This window comes from Loxodonta africana, chromosome X (assembly GCF_030014295.1).
Source record: "Loxodonta africana isolate mLoxAfr1 chromosome X, mLoxAfr1.hap2, whole genome shotgun sequence".
Classification (NCBI taxonomy): Eukaryota; Metazoa; Chordata; class Mammalia; order Proboscidea; family Elephantidae; genus Loxodonta; species Loxodonta africana.
The window spans coordinates 40,351,063-40,368,766 of NC_087369.1; the positions used below are offsets into that span (position 1 = coordinate 40,351,063).

Below are 17,704 nucleotides of genomic sequence, written 5' to 3' on the forward strand. Positions count from 1 at the left end.
TACAGGATAAGGCATCCTTATCTCATCTAATATTCCAAAAATAGATAATCTCTTTCAGGGTATTCCCATTAAATGTAAGTCCAATGAGGGGAAAATGGTGAGTTTATTCATATGGCATTGTTTTGTTTCTTTCCAATAAGAGGTCAAGGAAACCCAACCAAGGCATCTCTCCTCAGTGTCAATAAAAGACTTGGAGTGGTGAAAGTACCTACAGGTGTCCACCACCTAGGAAAATGGTTCCCAAACTTTGGACTGCAGACACCTACAGGGCAGCTGAAACCTAGGAAGCAGCAGAGGTTCTGCATGCCCTTATGCACAACCATCAGTCTAATAAATAATTTGCTTAACATATGTTTTTAAACATAAATTTACAGATGTCAGTGCATGCCCTAATAGGAAAATGAAAATTTCCTTTAACGTGCTGCTGAATTTAGAGTAACTTTCGGTCATATGGAGCCCTGGTGGCGCAGTGATTAAGAGCTACAGCTGTTAATCAAAAAGGTCAGCAGTTCAAATCCACCAGCTGCTTGTTAGAAACTCTATGGGGCAGTTCTACTCTGTCCTATAGGGTCGTATACAACAGATAGTAAAATATAAGTACTCTCATGTAAAAGGTCTAGTAAATAGTTTGAAGTTAAAAGAGTTCGCAGTACGTGAAAAAGATGAAATAACCACTCTTTGGCTTGAATATAGCCTGGAATTGAGCACACCAGGATCCCACCAGGTTATGCAACAGTGAGATGAAGACCATTTTGAATGGAAAGAAGCCTGGTGATACTTTGAAATCAAAAGTAGAATTCTAAACTACCTATTGCATTTCACCAGGGGAGAAATGAATTCAACTTCTTTTGTCGAGTCTTCCTTCTATAGATTTTTAAGGAAAGCACTATGCTATCAAGGCCCTGGAAAATGTCAGACTTCAATGTCTACAAACACTTGTGAGCTGGCTACAGAATGCGGTTGGAGACTGACTCTCACCATTACCTGGAATATGTCACTATGATCACGGAGCTAACATTTGCTGCTGGAGTCTAATTTGGAAAACAAAACCCTTAAAATATGATAAGCCTTGAGTTTAACAGTTGTCAAGAGAATAATAGAAAGCCAGTGTGGGAGGAAAGACAGGCATGAATGAATACAAAACAGAATCGATTTGCATGGCCGTGTCAATAAACTCACTGAAAAGGTTTGGAATTTTAGTAACCACTACAAGAGTTGTATCTGGAAGTTTAGTGATATGGAAACTATTTTATTAACAAGTAATAGATAAATACTCAATTATACTTCAAACAAACGATTAAAGAAACCTCATATTAGCTAGAAATAAAATACGACTTTCATTATCACGGCAACATTTTTTTTAAACAACTTTTAAGATGTTTGGAACAAGGTACATAGATTGATCTGTGAATGAGTGGCACTTTATTTACATGCATATATAATTTTTAATTCTCTTTCATTTCAAAGGATGGCAAATGTCCCACATTGCAATCAATCACTATGTCCTCTTATTTATTCCCATTAGAATCACTCCTTCTTTCCCACCTACACCCCTACATCTGCTCTCCGGAGGGTAAGCACAACCCCCGGGGACATGGAAGCTCTGTACAGAGATTCCTCCTGGACCATGCCCTATGTGTTTGTATCTTTTTTTCTGCTAGATTAAAGATAGTCCTTTCTCTGGAGTCTGTGAATTCTTTCATGTGGCTAGAGGAAGAGAGGGGCTGTCTGGTTTGAAGTGCAGGGAGTTCCGCAGACTCCTGAGCCTATGGCTGGTACCCGATGACCTGGCTCTGTCCTATAGGGTCACTATGAGTTGGAATTGCCTAAACAGCAACGAGAACAGGCATGCCTGGGAGATATTGCGGGTTTGGTTCCAGACCACCGCAATAAAGCAAATATCACAATAAAGCAAGTCACACAAATTTTTTTTTTGTTTCCCAGTGCATATAAAAATTATGTTTACACTATACTGTAGTCTATTAGGAAACCCTGGTGGGGTAGTGGTTAAGTGCTACAGCTGCTAACCAAAAGGTCAGCAGTTCGAATCCACCAGGCACTCCTTGGAAACTCTATGGGGCAGTTCTACTCTGTCCTATGGGTCGCTATGAGTTGGAGTCGACTACATGGCAACGGGTTTTGGGTAGCCTATTAAGTTTGAAATAGTATTATATCTAAAAAACAATGTACACACCTTAATTTTTTAAAAAATTTCATTGCTAAAAAATGCTAACCATCATCTCAGCCTTCAGCAAGTCGTAATCTTTTTGCTGATGGAGGGTCTTGCCTACATGTTGATGGCCACCGACCGATCAGGGTGGTGGTTGCTGAAGGCTGGAGTGGCTGTGGCAATTCCTTAAAATAAGACAACAATGAAGTTTGCTGCATTGATTGACTCTTCCTCTCACAAAAGATTTTTCTGTAGCATACAATGCTGTTTGATAGCATTTTACTCGTGGTAGAACTTCTTTCAATACTCTCAAACCCTGATGCTGCTTTATCAAATAAGTTTAGGTACTACTCTAAATCTTTTGTTCTCATTTCAACATTGTTCACAGCATCTTCACCAGGAGTAGATTCCATCTCAAGAAGCCACTTTCTTTGTTCATCCATAAGAAGTAAGTCCTCATCCATTAAAATTTTATCATGAGATTGTAGCAATTCAGTCACATCTTCGGGCTCTACTTCTAATTCTAGTTCTCTTGTTTTTTCCACCACATCTACAGTTACTCTTCGTCCACTGAAGTCTTGAACCCCTCAAACTCATCCATGAGGGTTGGAATCAACTTCTTCCAAACTCCTGTTAATGCTGATATTTTGACCTAGTCCCTTGAATCATGTATGTTCTTAATGGCATCTTGAATGGTGAATCCTTTCCAGAAGGTTTCAATTTACTTGGCCCTGATCCCTCAGAGGAATCACTATCTGTGGCAACTATAGCCTTATGAAATGTATTTCTTAAATAATAAGACTTGAAAGGACAAATTACTCCTTGATCCATGGGCTGCAGAATGGGTGTCATGTTAGCAGGCATGAAAACAACATTAATCTCCTTGTACATCTCCATCAGAGCTCTTGGGTGACCAGGTGCACTGTCAATGAGCAGTAATATTTGGAAAGGAATCTTTTTTCTGAGCAGTAGGTCTCAAAACTTAAAATATTCAGTAAACCATGTTGTAAACAGATGTGCTGTCCTCCAGCCTTTGTTGTTCCATTTATAGAGCACAGGCAGAGTGGATTTAGCATAATTCTGAAGGGCCCTGGGATTTTTTGGAGTGGTAAATGAGCATTGGCTTCAATTTGAAGCCACCAGCTGCATTAGCCCCCAACAAGAGAGTCAGCCTGTCCCTTGAAGCTCTGAGGCCAGGCCTTGACTCCTCCTCTCGAGCCGTGAAAGCCCCAGACGGCAGCTCTTCTGGCAGAAGGCTGTCCCGTCCACACCGCCAGCCTGCGGCTCAGTGCGGCCCCTTCACCAATTCTCTCAGCTGGACCTTCCGGAGAACTCGCTGCGGCTTCCACGGCAGCACCTGCTGCTTCACCTGGCACTTTTACGTTACGGAGACGGCTGCTTTCCTTGAACCTCAGGAATCAACCTCTGCCAGCTTCACACTTTCCTTCTGCAGCTTCCTCACCTCTCTCAGCCTTCACAGAATTGAAGAGAATTAGGGCCTTGCTCTATATTAGGGTTTGGCTTAAGAGAATGTTGTGGCTGGTTTGATCTTCTATCCAGACCACTAAAACTTTCTCCTTACCAGCAATAAGGCTGTTTCACTTTCTTATCATTTGTGGTCACTGGAGGAGCACTTGTAATTTCCTTCAAGAGCTTTCCTTTGCATTCACAACTTGGCTAACTGTTTGGCGCAAGAGGCCTAGCTTTCGGCCCGTCTCTGCTTTTGACATGTCTTCTTCGCTAAGCTTAATCATTTCTGGCTTTTGATTTAAAGCGAGAGATGTGCGACTCTTCCTTTCACTTGAACACTTAGAGGCCATTGTAAGGTTATTAATTGGCCTAATTTCAATATTGTCATGTCTCAGAGAATAGGGAGGCCCGAGGACAGGGAGAGAGACAGGGAACAGCCGGTTCGTGGAGCAGTCAGAACACACACAACATTTATCAATTAAGTTCACCGTCTTATATGAGTGCAGTTCATGTTGCCCCAAAACAATTACAATAGCAACTTCAAGGATTACTGATTGCAGAATACCAGAAGATATAATAATAATGAAAAAGTTTGAAATATTGCAAGAATTATCAAAGTGTAACACAGGGACATGAAGTGCGCATGTGTTGTTGGACAAATGGCACCGACAGGCTTGCTCAACACAGGGTTTCCTCAAACCTTCAATTTGTAAAAAGAAAAAAAAAAAGTCACAATAAAGCAGATCACACTAAAGCAAAGCACAATAAAATGAAGTATGCCTGTATGTGCACGTAAATGTCCTTAGGTGGCACAAAACGGTTAGTGATCAACTGGTAACCTAAAGGTGTGGGTTTGAATCCACCCAGCGGTTATCATAGAAAATAGGCCTGGCGATCTGCTTCCATCAAGATTCCAGCCAAGAAAATCCTATGGAGCAGTCCTACTCTGTAATACATGGGGTCACTGTGAATCGAAATCTATTCCACTGCAACTAACACCAATAACAACGTACCAGGTAGAGCACCTGTGTGGTCAAATGGTTAACATGCTTGGCTGCTAACCAAAAGGCTGGAGGTTCACGTCCAGCCAGAGGTACCTAGGAAGAAAGGCCTGGCAATCTACTTACAAAAAACTCAGCCAAAGAAAACCCTATAAAGCACATTTATACCCTGACATGCATGGGGTCACCATGAGTTGGAGTTGACATGATAGCAAATGAAATGTGCCAGGTCATGTCCAATTACTCAGTAATTATGAACTCAATTTCTCATAACCATGGAAGAAAGAGGTTTTGTTACCATTTCATTTTCAGATGAAGAAACTAAAGATCAGGAGATTAAATAACTTCACCAAAGTTAACAGAGCCCGGATTCAAACCCAGGCAACCTAGCTCCAGAGAACATGTTGATAACCACTATTACGCTGTGTTTCATATGAGCAAACGTACATTTTGCACCTGTAAGAAAATCTATGTCCCAAGTCATTATATATTTTTTCTTTCGATATTTTACAATGATGTAGAATAAAAACCTTGGTTCTTCACTGTTACATCCAAAGAATATGCATGTAAATATCTTACCGGTTACTTTGGTCATCATAGAAAACTACATTGGTTAAAAACGACATCGGTTTAGATGATTTGAAGCTGAGTTGGCTGGTGAGTCTAGGATTAACTCCACAGCCAGAGCCTGTAATGCTTTTGCCATTTGGAAACTTCACAGAAAGAGGGAAAATCTTATCATCATCAAGAGGAATCTCTGTGGCAATCTGGATACTTAGCATTGAAGCTCTGTGGAAAATTAAAAAAAAAATTCTTTAGCTCAAAATATCTGCAATTAAATGGATTTAAATGTGTATTCCTTTTTTTAATCAGAAAAAGTGAAGAACAAATTATTAAAATAATATTCCCAATTTTAAAATATTTAAAGATCATCTCCTATTTTCCAAAAACCACACGAGATGATCAAAAGTCCCTTTTGTTTTCTAAGGATAAAAGAGGAAAGATAAAACACCTGGCCTAAATATGCTGTTTTTTAACCACAGCCATGATCTAAATATTATTGTCCTTAAATATATTCTGACAAGGATGTACCTCAAAATTACAACTTTAATAGATAAAGCTTTAACGTATATAGGCTAAATAATAGTAACACATACATATACACATAAAATTTTTAAAATATGAATGCTGTATAAGCACTTGCATACATAAAACATACCATGGAGTTTTTCAATCATTACTTTTTTAAAAAATGTCACTTAATGTTTACATGGTACTTCATGATATATCCATAATTTATTTAGCAAATCTAAAATACTTCTGATTTTAAATAATGTAACATGCAGTACTTAAGTTTTAAATCTAATTATTACTCAATAATTTTTAATTTAGTTCTCAATATTTCATCACATTATTTTATTTATTATATATGTAATCTCCTGTAGGAGCACTGGTGGTGCAGTGGTTAAGTGCTATGGCTGTTAACCGAAAGGTTGGCAGTTCAAATCCACCAGGCACTCCTTGGAACTCTGTCCTACAGGATTTCTGTGAGTAGGAATCGACTCAACAGCAACAGGTTTTTTTAGTTTTCCATGGCAAAAAGTATTATAAACAAGGAATCATATTTTCCTAATATCAGTTTAATCTGAATGAAGAATATTCAGCTAATTGACCAGAAAAAAAAAGTAAATAAAAATTTCAACTTGTTTTAGTTAAACCAATATGGTAAACTGGATAAAATATGAAAAAGTAATTCTAAGAATCAGATTTGAATCCAAGCCTGTTGCTAAATACCTAAGTGTCATTAGATAAATCAGTAATGCCATAGATTCTATCGGATATATAATGAAGATATTGGGTTACATCATCTCTATAGTCCTTTTTACATCTAAATTTCATTGCCATATTTTGCAAGACAACTTTTGACTAGCCAGAAGTAGTTTTTAAAACCTTTATACATTAATTCAAAAGTTTAAAGGTTAAAATACTAATTCACATTTTACACAAGATTGCCTGACCAAAAAAAAAAAGACGCCAACATTTTTTAACAAAACTATTTTATTTTTAAATTCAAGCCATTACCATTTCTTGTTTAAGTAACAGAGGTTAGTATCTACTCGTAAGATAACTAACCAGTTGCCTTGGAGTCAGCTTTGACTAACTGTGACACCATGTGTGTCAGAGTAGAACTGTGCTCCACCGGGTTTTCAATGGCTAATGTTTTGGAAGTAGATCACCAGGCCTTTCTTCCAAGGCACCTCTCAGTAGATTCAAACCTCCAAACTCTTTTGGCAGGTGAGTTCATTAACTGTTGGAACCACACAGGTTCATATATAGAAAAAAAAAGGAACCTTAAATTTCATTCAGCACCAATTTCCTCATTTTGGAGATAAATAAACTGAGGCTGAGAAAAAGTTAAAAGTTTTACCCAGTGTCACACATTCAGTGTAATCAAGTAAGGTTCATTTACCAAATCGCAAATTATCAGGAATGCCTGCAGTCCTATCCTTACTTTGAAATACTTTGTTGATGTGATTAAGGTCCCTAATCAGTTGAATTTGACAAAACAAAAGGGAGCTAATCATGAGTCAGTCTAACCTAATTAAGTGAGATCTTAAAAGAAGGTTTGGAGGTCAGAGACAGAGAAATCGGAAAGACACTCTGCTGCTGTGCTGGCTTTGGAAGTAAGATGCCAGTTGTGATGAGGGGAACAAATGACTAGAATCTGAGAGTGACCTCTAGGAATTCAGAGTGTCCCAGACAATAGACAACAAGAAAATGGGAACTTATTCCTACAATTACAAGGAAATTAATTCTGCCAACAACCTGAGAGCTTGGAGGACCCTGAGCTTCAAATGAGACCAGAGTTCCAGCCAACACCTTGATTTCTACCAGTTTAGAGCCTGATCAAGGACATAGCTGATCCAACCTGGATTTCTGGCCCACAGAAAGTGTGAGATAACAATTTTGCATTGTTTTAAGGTGCAATGTTTGTAGTAATGTGTCACATATCAATAGAAATAAAATACATTGCATTTTTAAGTTTGAGTTTCATACAACAAAGATAGACACACCAAAAATTTTATAAGAAAATTTAATGGCTAACCATGAGATTAAAAACTAAGTGGTTTTTTAAAAATATTTTTTATTTAAATATAACTCCAATATTTTAATAGCTCTCTCTAAGTATAGAAGCAAATCAGACATTAATCATGACTCATACAACACAGGCACAAACAAAGCAAAACAAAAGCACAATAAGAAAAATGTGACAAATTCATATTGCTATTTACCTGAAATAGTTTTGAGGTGTAATAGTGATATCCATCGTAGTTGTTACACCCAAAGGAACAGGAGTGAAAAATATAAATGGTGGATCAAACAATAACTTGGGTGATTTTACCTCTCCAGTAAGATGTAACATTTGATAGCAAAGTGGATTATCATTTAAAAGTACAGGAATATTCACTGCATATTTTCCAGGATTATCTAATGAAAAGGAAGGAAAGAGAGAAAGGAAGGAAGTAAGAAAAGAAAGAAGGAAAAAAGTATTTGATTAATTCACACAAAAGTTCACATAATTTAAATGTTATTACGTATTAAAATGTACTAGGAAATTACAGATCCGTGAAGCAGAATAGATTACCCAGAAACTGGGTATAGGCTGCTGAGAACTTAACATGTGCAATGAGGTGTTATTGAAATAAAAATATTTTAGAGTGCAAACATGTCTAAAGATAGAGCAAGTCACCTCAAAGTAGATTTTCATTATTATAGGAAAAATAAATATATCTTTGGGAAGTAGTACAACTGTACTTCTACTTTTTTATTTTTTGGTCGTTTTCTGTACTTTAACAGAAACTGTTCACCCCTTTAGTGTATTTAGTATGAAGATGAGATCAGACAATTACTATAAGGAGCCCCAGAAACTTCTGAGAAAGCAATGTGCTGAGTTGAAAGGAATTTGTGTTCACCCAGATTTTTAAGTTTAGAAAAGACTACCAGGGTTGACTGGACAATTTTACCTGGTAAGAAAAGACAAGAAATTCCCATGTGGCAACTCACTGAGAGGGAAAAAACAGTTTGTGTTGGAGAACGTGGTTTAACATAGGAGGCAGAAGATTGGTCTTGGAGGACAGGTAAGTGGCCAATGTCCCTTCAGATTCAAGTCCCCAAGCATGGTATCCCAGAGGGAGAAAAATGTGAGCTGGTAAATGTAAATTCAAGGTGAAATCTTAGAAACCGAAGACAGAACACAAATGTGGCCTGGCAGAGGTCAGGGCCATCAAAGTCACTAGCCCAGAAGAAGATGAGAGTGTACTGGATGATGTAGGGCCATGTTCAAAAGTGACATTGTGAGCCAGAAACAAAAGCAATGGACGTACTGAACTCATCAAGCCCCCTAGTTTTCTCTATAAGTAATGCTTTACTTGATCAAATAAGCCCTGAGATCTTTGGAAAATGGAAGGTGACTGGAGAAAGAAGGGAGAGGACGAAAAGGGAAATAATGAACCTCCTGCTAATAATTGCAAGTAAGTACTGGAGAAAATATATACATGAAAATATAAGAGATTATGCTTACATCTCGATCTTATAAAATGAGTCATAGAGGACCTTATAAAAGATATTATGAATCTATAGAATGTCCTCTCTCACTACTTGTGCTATAGGCAATAAAATCAGGCAATAAAAGCAAACAAAAGGCATCCAGATCGGAAAGAAAGAAGTAAAACTATCTCTGTTCACAGAAATCTTGCATTTAGAAAATTCTAAGGAACTTATCAAAAAATTATCAAAACTAATAAATGAGATCAGCAATGTTACATATATAAGAACAATATACAAGAATCTATTTTATTTCTATTTGGTAATAATGAAAAATCAAAAAGTAAAATTAAGAAAACAATTTTAGTTGCAATAGCATAAAAAAGAATACAGTACTAGGAAAAAATTAAAAGAGTTGCAAGACTTGTACACTAAAATCTAAAAAATTTAATTGGAAGTTATTTTAAAATATCTAAATAAATGGAAAGATATCCCATATACAGTGATTGGAATACTCAGAATTGTAACTTTCAGATTTCAAAACCTACTACTAAACTATATATTATTTAAGACAGTGTGGTCTTGGCATAAGGATTGACGTACCAATGGAATAGAACAGTGTGTCCAAAAATAAACTTTTACTTTTATGGACAGTCAATTTTCAACAAGGGTGCCAAGACATTTCAGTAGGGAAGAAATAGTTTTTTTCAATAAATAGTACTGGGACAACTGGACACGCCCATGTAAAAGAACGAAGTGAGAGCCCTATCTCACACCATATACAAAAATTAACTCAAAATGGATGATAGACTTAAATGCGAGAGTTAAAATTACATTTTGGCTAGAGGAATGTTTAGGAATACATGTTTTTTAATTTAAGAATAAATTTTCATGACCTTGGGTTATGTAATGTTTTATTAGATATTAAGAAAAAAGTAAATTCATTAGAGTTCATCAAAATTAAAAACATTTTTGCTTCAGTGGACATCATTAAAAACTGAAAATACAAATCACAGAACAGAAGAAATACTTTCAAATCACATATCTGATAAAGGACTTGTGTCCAGGATATATAGAGAACACTTACATTTCAACACCAAAAAGACAATCCAATTTAAAAATGGACAAAGGATTTGAATAGACATTTCTCCAAAGACAATACACAAATGAATAAGCACATGAGATCATACTCAACACCCACAGTTATTAGAGAAATGAAGATAATAACTACAATGAGATACTACTTCACACTCACCAGGATAGGTAAAATTAAAAAAGACACAAAATAAGAAGGGCTAGTGAGGATCTGGAGAAATTGGAATCTTCATTCCTTGGTGGACTCTCCTAGTTCCGTCACTAACAAACCATGGGTTCATAGCGGTTTCTTTCCTCTGTAGCCACAGTTCCTGTCTGGTCTCTCCTACAGCTGCAGCTCACTATCCACATTTTGGTAGTTATCCCCTCCTTCGACCTAGGAGTAGTAATGGTTTCCCTCTGATACTAGAATCAAGGTGCTTCAGCATAATTGTTGATATCCCTTAGCCTTATATGACATATTATAAATAGTCTCTTAATTAAATTCTTCTCAATTATTCACTTTAAAGTGTGTCATCTGTTTTCCCAGCTGATGAAGTCATTCTGAAATACTATAAGCATTTCTTAGGATCAGGAACAAGTTAAGGATGCCTAATATCATGACAAGAAATCAACATTATTTTGGATACTGTACTAAATGCAATGAGACAAGGAGGAGAGAAAGAGAAATAGATATGGAGGAGGAAGACAAGGAAGTAGAGGAGGAGAAAAGGCACAAACATTGGAAATGAGACAAATTTATTACTTATTATGACTTTAGGTTGATAAACTGCTTAGAAAACACTGCAGAATAATACTCGGCGGGGGGAACTGCTAGAACTATCAGAGAAGTTCAGTTAGGCGCCAAAGAGCAATAGCTAGTTCAAAAGAATAATAAAAAAATCCCATTCACTAATATTAATGCATACCAAATAAAACTTTAATGACTGGAGAAACATGCAATTCTTTGAAGGGAAAACTCAATGTATTCCTTTGTCTGGAAACAAAAAAAAGTAATCTACAGTTCATCTAGAAAAGTAATGTGTTAGAATTGCTAAGAAAATTTTTGTAATAGATGTTTAATGGGAGACAACCTGTCATACGAATTATAAAGAAGTACTATAAAGTTGTTGTAATTTTTTAAAATGCCAGAATAAAAAGGGACAGACAGATCAATAGACAGGCTGGTCAGCTTCCCCCAGAACAAGCAATCCAAGAGTACAAGCCAGAAACTGCAATGCCTTTTATGACCTAGTCTTGGAAGTCAAACATTATCACATCGACAATATCCCACAGATCATATATCAGCCCTATTCAGTGTGGGAAAAGGCTACACAAGGGCATAAATACCCTTGTGTAAGTGAGGGTCATTGGGAGTCATTTTTGAGAATCGTTACAACAAAATTCCATTAAGGAACGTCTTAACCCAACCCAGTGCCATCGAGTCGATTCCGACTCATAGTGACCCTATAGGACAGAGTAGAACTGCGCCTTAGAGTTTGCAAGGAGCGCCTGGCGGACTTGAACTGCCGACCCTTTGGTTAGCAGCCGTGGCACTTAACCACTACACCACCAGGGTTTCCAAGAAACGTCTTAAAACTGTTTAAATAATCTATAATTGATAATTCAAGCTTTTATATAAATTACAAAAAATATAAGGAGAAATTGAAATTTTAACAACAAATATAGATAGAAAAAATGTATTTACTTGGACAGAAAAATATGGAAATACTATATTTTTCTTTTGGTTGCAGATGTCCAGTCTGTGCACTAAACTTGAACGTGCCATTTGTGAAAAGTCTGCCGGTGTCACTAATATCCAAAGTCCACTGGATATGTCGTTTTGAAATATTATGAAAGAGAAGTTCCTGCTCACACAAAAATATAAAAGAAGAAATTTATAAAAAAAAATTATAACACAGAACATACTTGTTCATAATACCATAGCAACTTGGTGGGTTTATGTACCAACTAAAAATATTAAACATGGTAATAACAGATAAAATGTCTTAAAAATGATGTTAGGCAAATGACAAAGTATTCAAATATGTACATAGCCTATTACCAACTATGAAAAACACACAGAGGATAGAGACTGAGGTAAAAAGAAATAAAAATATCTATGCTTGCCAGTGAGATTGCAGAGTAACAGGAATCCTCACTCATTGATGGAGAGAAAGCAAAATTGTGCAGCCACTTACTTTGGAAGACTGTTTGGCAGTTTATTATAAATATAGACCATATTTTTACACAAATAACGCACACCTTCTACGTTTGCCAATTACTCCCCTCCATCGTGAGGTATTTTTGTAAATTAGCATCGCGAGATTAAGAAAATACCTCATAGAGGAGGGAGCAGCTGGCAAACAAACACACAAGGCACGCATTATTTGTGTAAAACTACGGTACCTTCTGTATGACTCAGCAATCACATTCTCAGGTATTTACCTAAATGAATGGAAAAGTTATGTTTACACAAAAACCTATATTTGTATGTAAATGTTTATAAGAGCTTTGTTCATAATTACCAAAAACTGGAAGGAAGAAAAAAAGATTTCTTTTGACTAATAAATAGATAAACAAACTGTGGTACATTCATACAATGAAATATAATTCATTGATAAAATAAGTGAAGTTATTAATTCACATAAACACATGGAGGAATCTTAAATATATATTGCTAAGTGAATAATGTCAGACCCCAAAGGCTACATATTGTATTATTAAATTTGGCTGTCATTCTAGAAAAGCAAAATTATAGTGATGGGAAAAAAAAAAATCAGTCGCTCCCAGGGATTGGTGGAAAGAGTAATTGACTACAAAAAGGTTGCACAAGCGCAAATCAAAACTACAATGAGATACCACCTCACCACCACCAGAATGGCTATGATAACAAATAAATAAATAAATGGAAAACGAACAGATATTGGAGAGCATGTGGAAAAATTCAAACCCTCATCCACTGCTGGCAGGAATGCAAAATGGTACAGCTGCTATGGAAACCAGTTTGATGGTTTCTTAGGGAAAAAAAAAGTCGAATATAGAACAACCAAATGACCCAGTGTGGTGAAATGAGTTCCTTTTTTTTTTTTTTTTTTTTGCCTTGGTTCTTCGGAAAAACTGTTGGAGAGACTTTTTTCCCCCTAAGTCTTGTCTTGGAAGAGTTACCTTTGCCCTAGTTTTCTATTCCAGAAGGTTTATTACTTTTTTCCAGGTTGACTGGTATTTCCTGGTTAAGCTGTAAGCAACTTAAAACAAAAATATGCTTTATATATACATACATATTTTAATTTTCATAACAAAGGAATAAAAAGATCTGCATTCTTCAAGTCCTAATTAGAAGTTTTATTGAATTTTTATGCTCTGAGCAGTTATATTTTAGTTTCGAAGAGATTTTTTTTTTTACACTATAATTTTATATAGTACTCCCCTACTGTTTTATGGATGTAACGTTAAATATCTTTGCTTATAATTTTTTTCAAGGAGCCTTGGTGGCGCAGTGGTTAATCACTCAGCTGAGAACTGAAAGGTCAGCGGTCTGAACTCACCAGCTGCTCCACAGGAGAAAGATGTGGCAGTCTGCTTCCATAAAGATTACAGCCTTAGAAACCCTATGGGGCAGTTCTACTCTGCCCTACAGGGTCACCATGGGTCAGAATCGACTCAACAGCAATGAGGTATTTTTTTTTTCAAAGCTACAGAGGTTCAAAATTGATTTCGGGAATAGCATCATATAAGACAAAAAGTGACAGTTCAAACAAAAATTCCTACAGTGCATACATGTGTTTCCTTCTTTTGCACATCTCCCGTTTTTCTTCTAGATAGATTCCTGATTAGAAGAGAGGTAGAGATATCCAGTTTAAAAAAAATTTAATTAACATATATTACTTTATTATAAAAACAAAAGAAAAACCAAACTCATTGCTGTCGAGTTGATTTCGAATCATGGTGACCCATGTGTATCAGAGTAGAGCAACTCCGTAGGGTTTTCTTGTTTATAATCTTTATGGAAATAGATCAGCAGGATTTTCTTCTATGGTGATGCTGGGTGGGTTTGAACAATCAACCTTAAGTTTAATCAAGCGCAAACTGTTTGTGCCACCCAAGAACCTACTTTATTATATAGCTGGATAATTTTTGTTTTTTATTATTGCTTCTTACTGTATTTCTTTACGTGTATGGCATATATTTCACATTAATTTAAATCATAGTTTCCATTTGTATAAGGAGGGATAATTTAATTACATCCAAAATATTTTAAATATTCTTATTAATCTATATATATACATGCATGTATAAAACAAAAATTTTATGTGTGCTTTTGTTCCTTGAAAATTATGTCTGAGAATATATTTTCTAAAACCAAAAAAACTGAACCTATTGCTGTCAAGTCAATCCCGACTCACAGCAAAAGATGCCAGCGTTCTTGCTCCAATTACCATATATTTAAATGTTTGAGGAGAAATTAATCACAGGAGATAGTTGAAACCACACATACTTTGGAAAAATCAACTCAGTAAACTAAAAACCATTATCGGGAAACAGCTACAATGCGTAACATTTCTCTATACATACCTGAACTCTTGTGACTTTCTTATTCTGCTCCAGATTATGTAAAGGAACTTCAAACACAAACTCAGTACTGGATAATTTCAATGGTGCCTGCAATACTATGAGAGTAAAGGAAATATGCTGGTAAATACTCATTGATATCAATTCACGGATATTTCTTAGTATGCTTTTCAATCCGAAACAGTAAAAAATAAGATTTGTTTCTATTTTGATATCTTCAACCAGCCAATAAAATTACTTTTTAAAATATTTTCAGAATATCTAGGTTCACCACATCTGCAAAGCTCCAAGTTTGTGGGATTTTTATCGTTAGTTACAAGTAAAACAGAAAAATTACTCTTGAGATGATAAAATAGATAAATATATTTAATATTGATATAAAAAAAAGTCAGAATGATCTCCACACTAGGTCTTCTCAAAATAATGTCATGTTCGTGGAATTTTAGTTTCACCAATCTAGAAGAATAGAAGTGAGCAGTAATACAGAAGAACAAATTATGAGAATAAAGGGAAAATGTATCATACGAAATTGACAGTATATCATAGAAAATTTCCTACAGAAACAAGAAAGCTGTAGGAGGGAAACAGCTACTCTATGGAGGATTAGGAATAGGGGTTACTCTAAAATTGCATGCTGCCTTGGAGCAGATATTATTATCTACCAGAGAAGCTGATAGTGTTTAAAACTTAACTGTGAGATACATGTAATACTTAAGGGTCTCATAAACCTCTGGGATTATGACAAGTCCATGAAAAGAAACCAATTTCTAATCTGAAAAAAAATCACATCTTAAAAGTGCATTTACTGTGTCACTGGAATTATGGATGATTTGGCAGGGGGTGAGGAATGTGGCATAGAAGGAAGGTGTGGATGGTGTTCATCATTGTGTCTCTCCCTACATCTCTCATGAGAGAAATACTAGAAAAGATAACGTTATGGCACATATACAGAAGGTGACACTTATAAAATGGCCTGCACATTTACAAATTGTCAACTGGGAAATAACCAGTAAAAATAATAGTGTGGTTACATCTTTCATAACGGAAGCTTTGTTTTGGCATTTACTTCACTATTTAGATAGCCTTATTTCATTTAAACAAAAATATTATTTCTCCGTAAAACAGGATATTGGAGAATAATTTTCTGGAAAAGTGAATTACCTTAGATTATGGAGCCATAGACTAACATTTGGGAGCCCCCTTCCCCACTAAAAAATCCAAGGCATCCCACTTTCCTAGCAGTGAGACAAAGTTAGTACTGAAGCCAGTTTTTTGAGATAGCATAATTAGAGAAAGTGAAGTAAACAGAAAAAAAATTTAGAGAAATGATTATAATGTAATTAGAGATACAGAGTATTGCTTTCATTAAAGAAAAAAAGGTTATACGTAAAGAAAGGGGTCCCTGGGTGGTGTGAATGGTTAAATAATTGAGCACTAGCCAAAAGGTTGGTGGTTTGACCCCACCCAGAGGTGCCTCAGAAGACAGTCCTGGCAATCTGCTTCCAAAAGGTCATAACCCTAAAAACCCTATGGAGAAGTTCTACTCTGCACATGTGGGGTTGCCATGAGTTGGCGTCAACTTGATGGCACCCAACAACAACAACAACAAGCTTCCAAAGGGGAATAGTATGTCACAAATAATGGATGGGGAAAAAGAATGACATCAGATATCTCAATGCAACAACATTGAGAAGAAGTTAGAACTTCTAACAGAAGTTAGAAGATAATGCCTTCAAAACATTGAGGGAAAATTATTTTCAGTCTAGAATTTTATACCCAGTCATACTATTATTCAAATGTGGGAGGAAAGCAAAGATGTCTGCAGATAGGTCAATGCTCAAAAAAACTGACTCCCATGCACCCTTTCTTAGGAAGCTCCTCAAAGTTACACTCTACCTAAACAGTGAAGTAAATCAAGAAATATAAAAACAAGGGATTCAAGAAACAGGTAATCCAAGAGAGATCAGAGTCAAAAGTAATATCCACAAGGATAATCTCAGACAAAAGTTCTGCAGCAGGGAAAGGAGACATTCAATCCAATTTGGAACAGGAGGTTGATGGACTCCATGAGGGTTACTTGCAGAAAACAAGAATAAATAAAATTATCTGACAGGCTAGACTATGTGGAACATTGTACTGACAAGCATATTACAGAGCTTTGTGGCATGGGACAGTTTAGTCAAATATTCAAATAAAACTAAGCAATTGTCAACTTCACGAAAAACAAAAATGTCTTTAAAAAAAAGGAAATACAAGAACGATGCATGATATACCGCTTGGCTCAGCCGTGAACAATATGTAGTCATACTAGTTATAACTCTGGATAAAAATTTAATTGAAAATAAAGCTATAACTAAATACTGAGCAAAGTCGTCTCTGGGAAAGCAGGCTAAGCAGTGAGGAGAAGAGGGATAATGGATAGCTGTTTTGGGTTTTAAGCCTAGTCAGCATTATTTTAATGTTAAAATGAATGCATGCAACTTGGAAGGAAAGAGGTAACAGCAGACTTGTGATTCACTCCCTCCTACTGAGGTGATAGCTAAGGGAATAATGAGCTTTGACCAGACCTTCTTGTATATATAAAAATGATACATATTTGTGTCTGTTTTCTATTCACTGGACTTCTACACAGTGGACATCTACAAGGAAAGCCCTTAGCACACCTTTTCTCTATATATGGTTTATTTAAAAATATATATATGTATATACATAATGGAAACCCTGGTGGCATAGTGGTTAAGTGCTATGGCTGCTAACCAAAGGGTCGGCAGTTTGAATCTGCCAGGTGCTCCTTGGAAACTCTATGGGGCAGTTCTACTCTGTCCTATAGGGTTGCTATGAGTCAGAATTGACTTGACGGCACTGGGTTTGT

At 36.1% G+C, this 17,704-nt stretch overlaps 1 protein-coding gene across 1 annotated transcript in view; it reads right to left on the bottom strand.

Moving 5' to 3' along the window:
* Window positions 1-17,704, bottom strand: part of CFAP47 (cilia and flagella associated protein 47) — a 343,468-nt gene that overhangs the window by 253,345 nt on the left and 72,419 nt on the right. Inside the window, 5 exon segments of the mRNA XM_064278419.1 lie at window positions 3,474-3,480; window positions 5,228-5,430; window positions 7,935-8,130; window positions 11,969-12,128; window positions 14,836-14,930. Coding sequence (XP_064134489.1) covers window positions 3,474-3,480; window positions 5,228-5,430; window positions 7,935-8,130; window positions 11,969-12,128; window positions 14,836-14,930 — 661 coding nt within the window.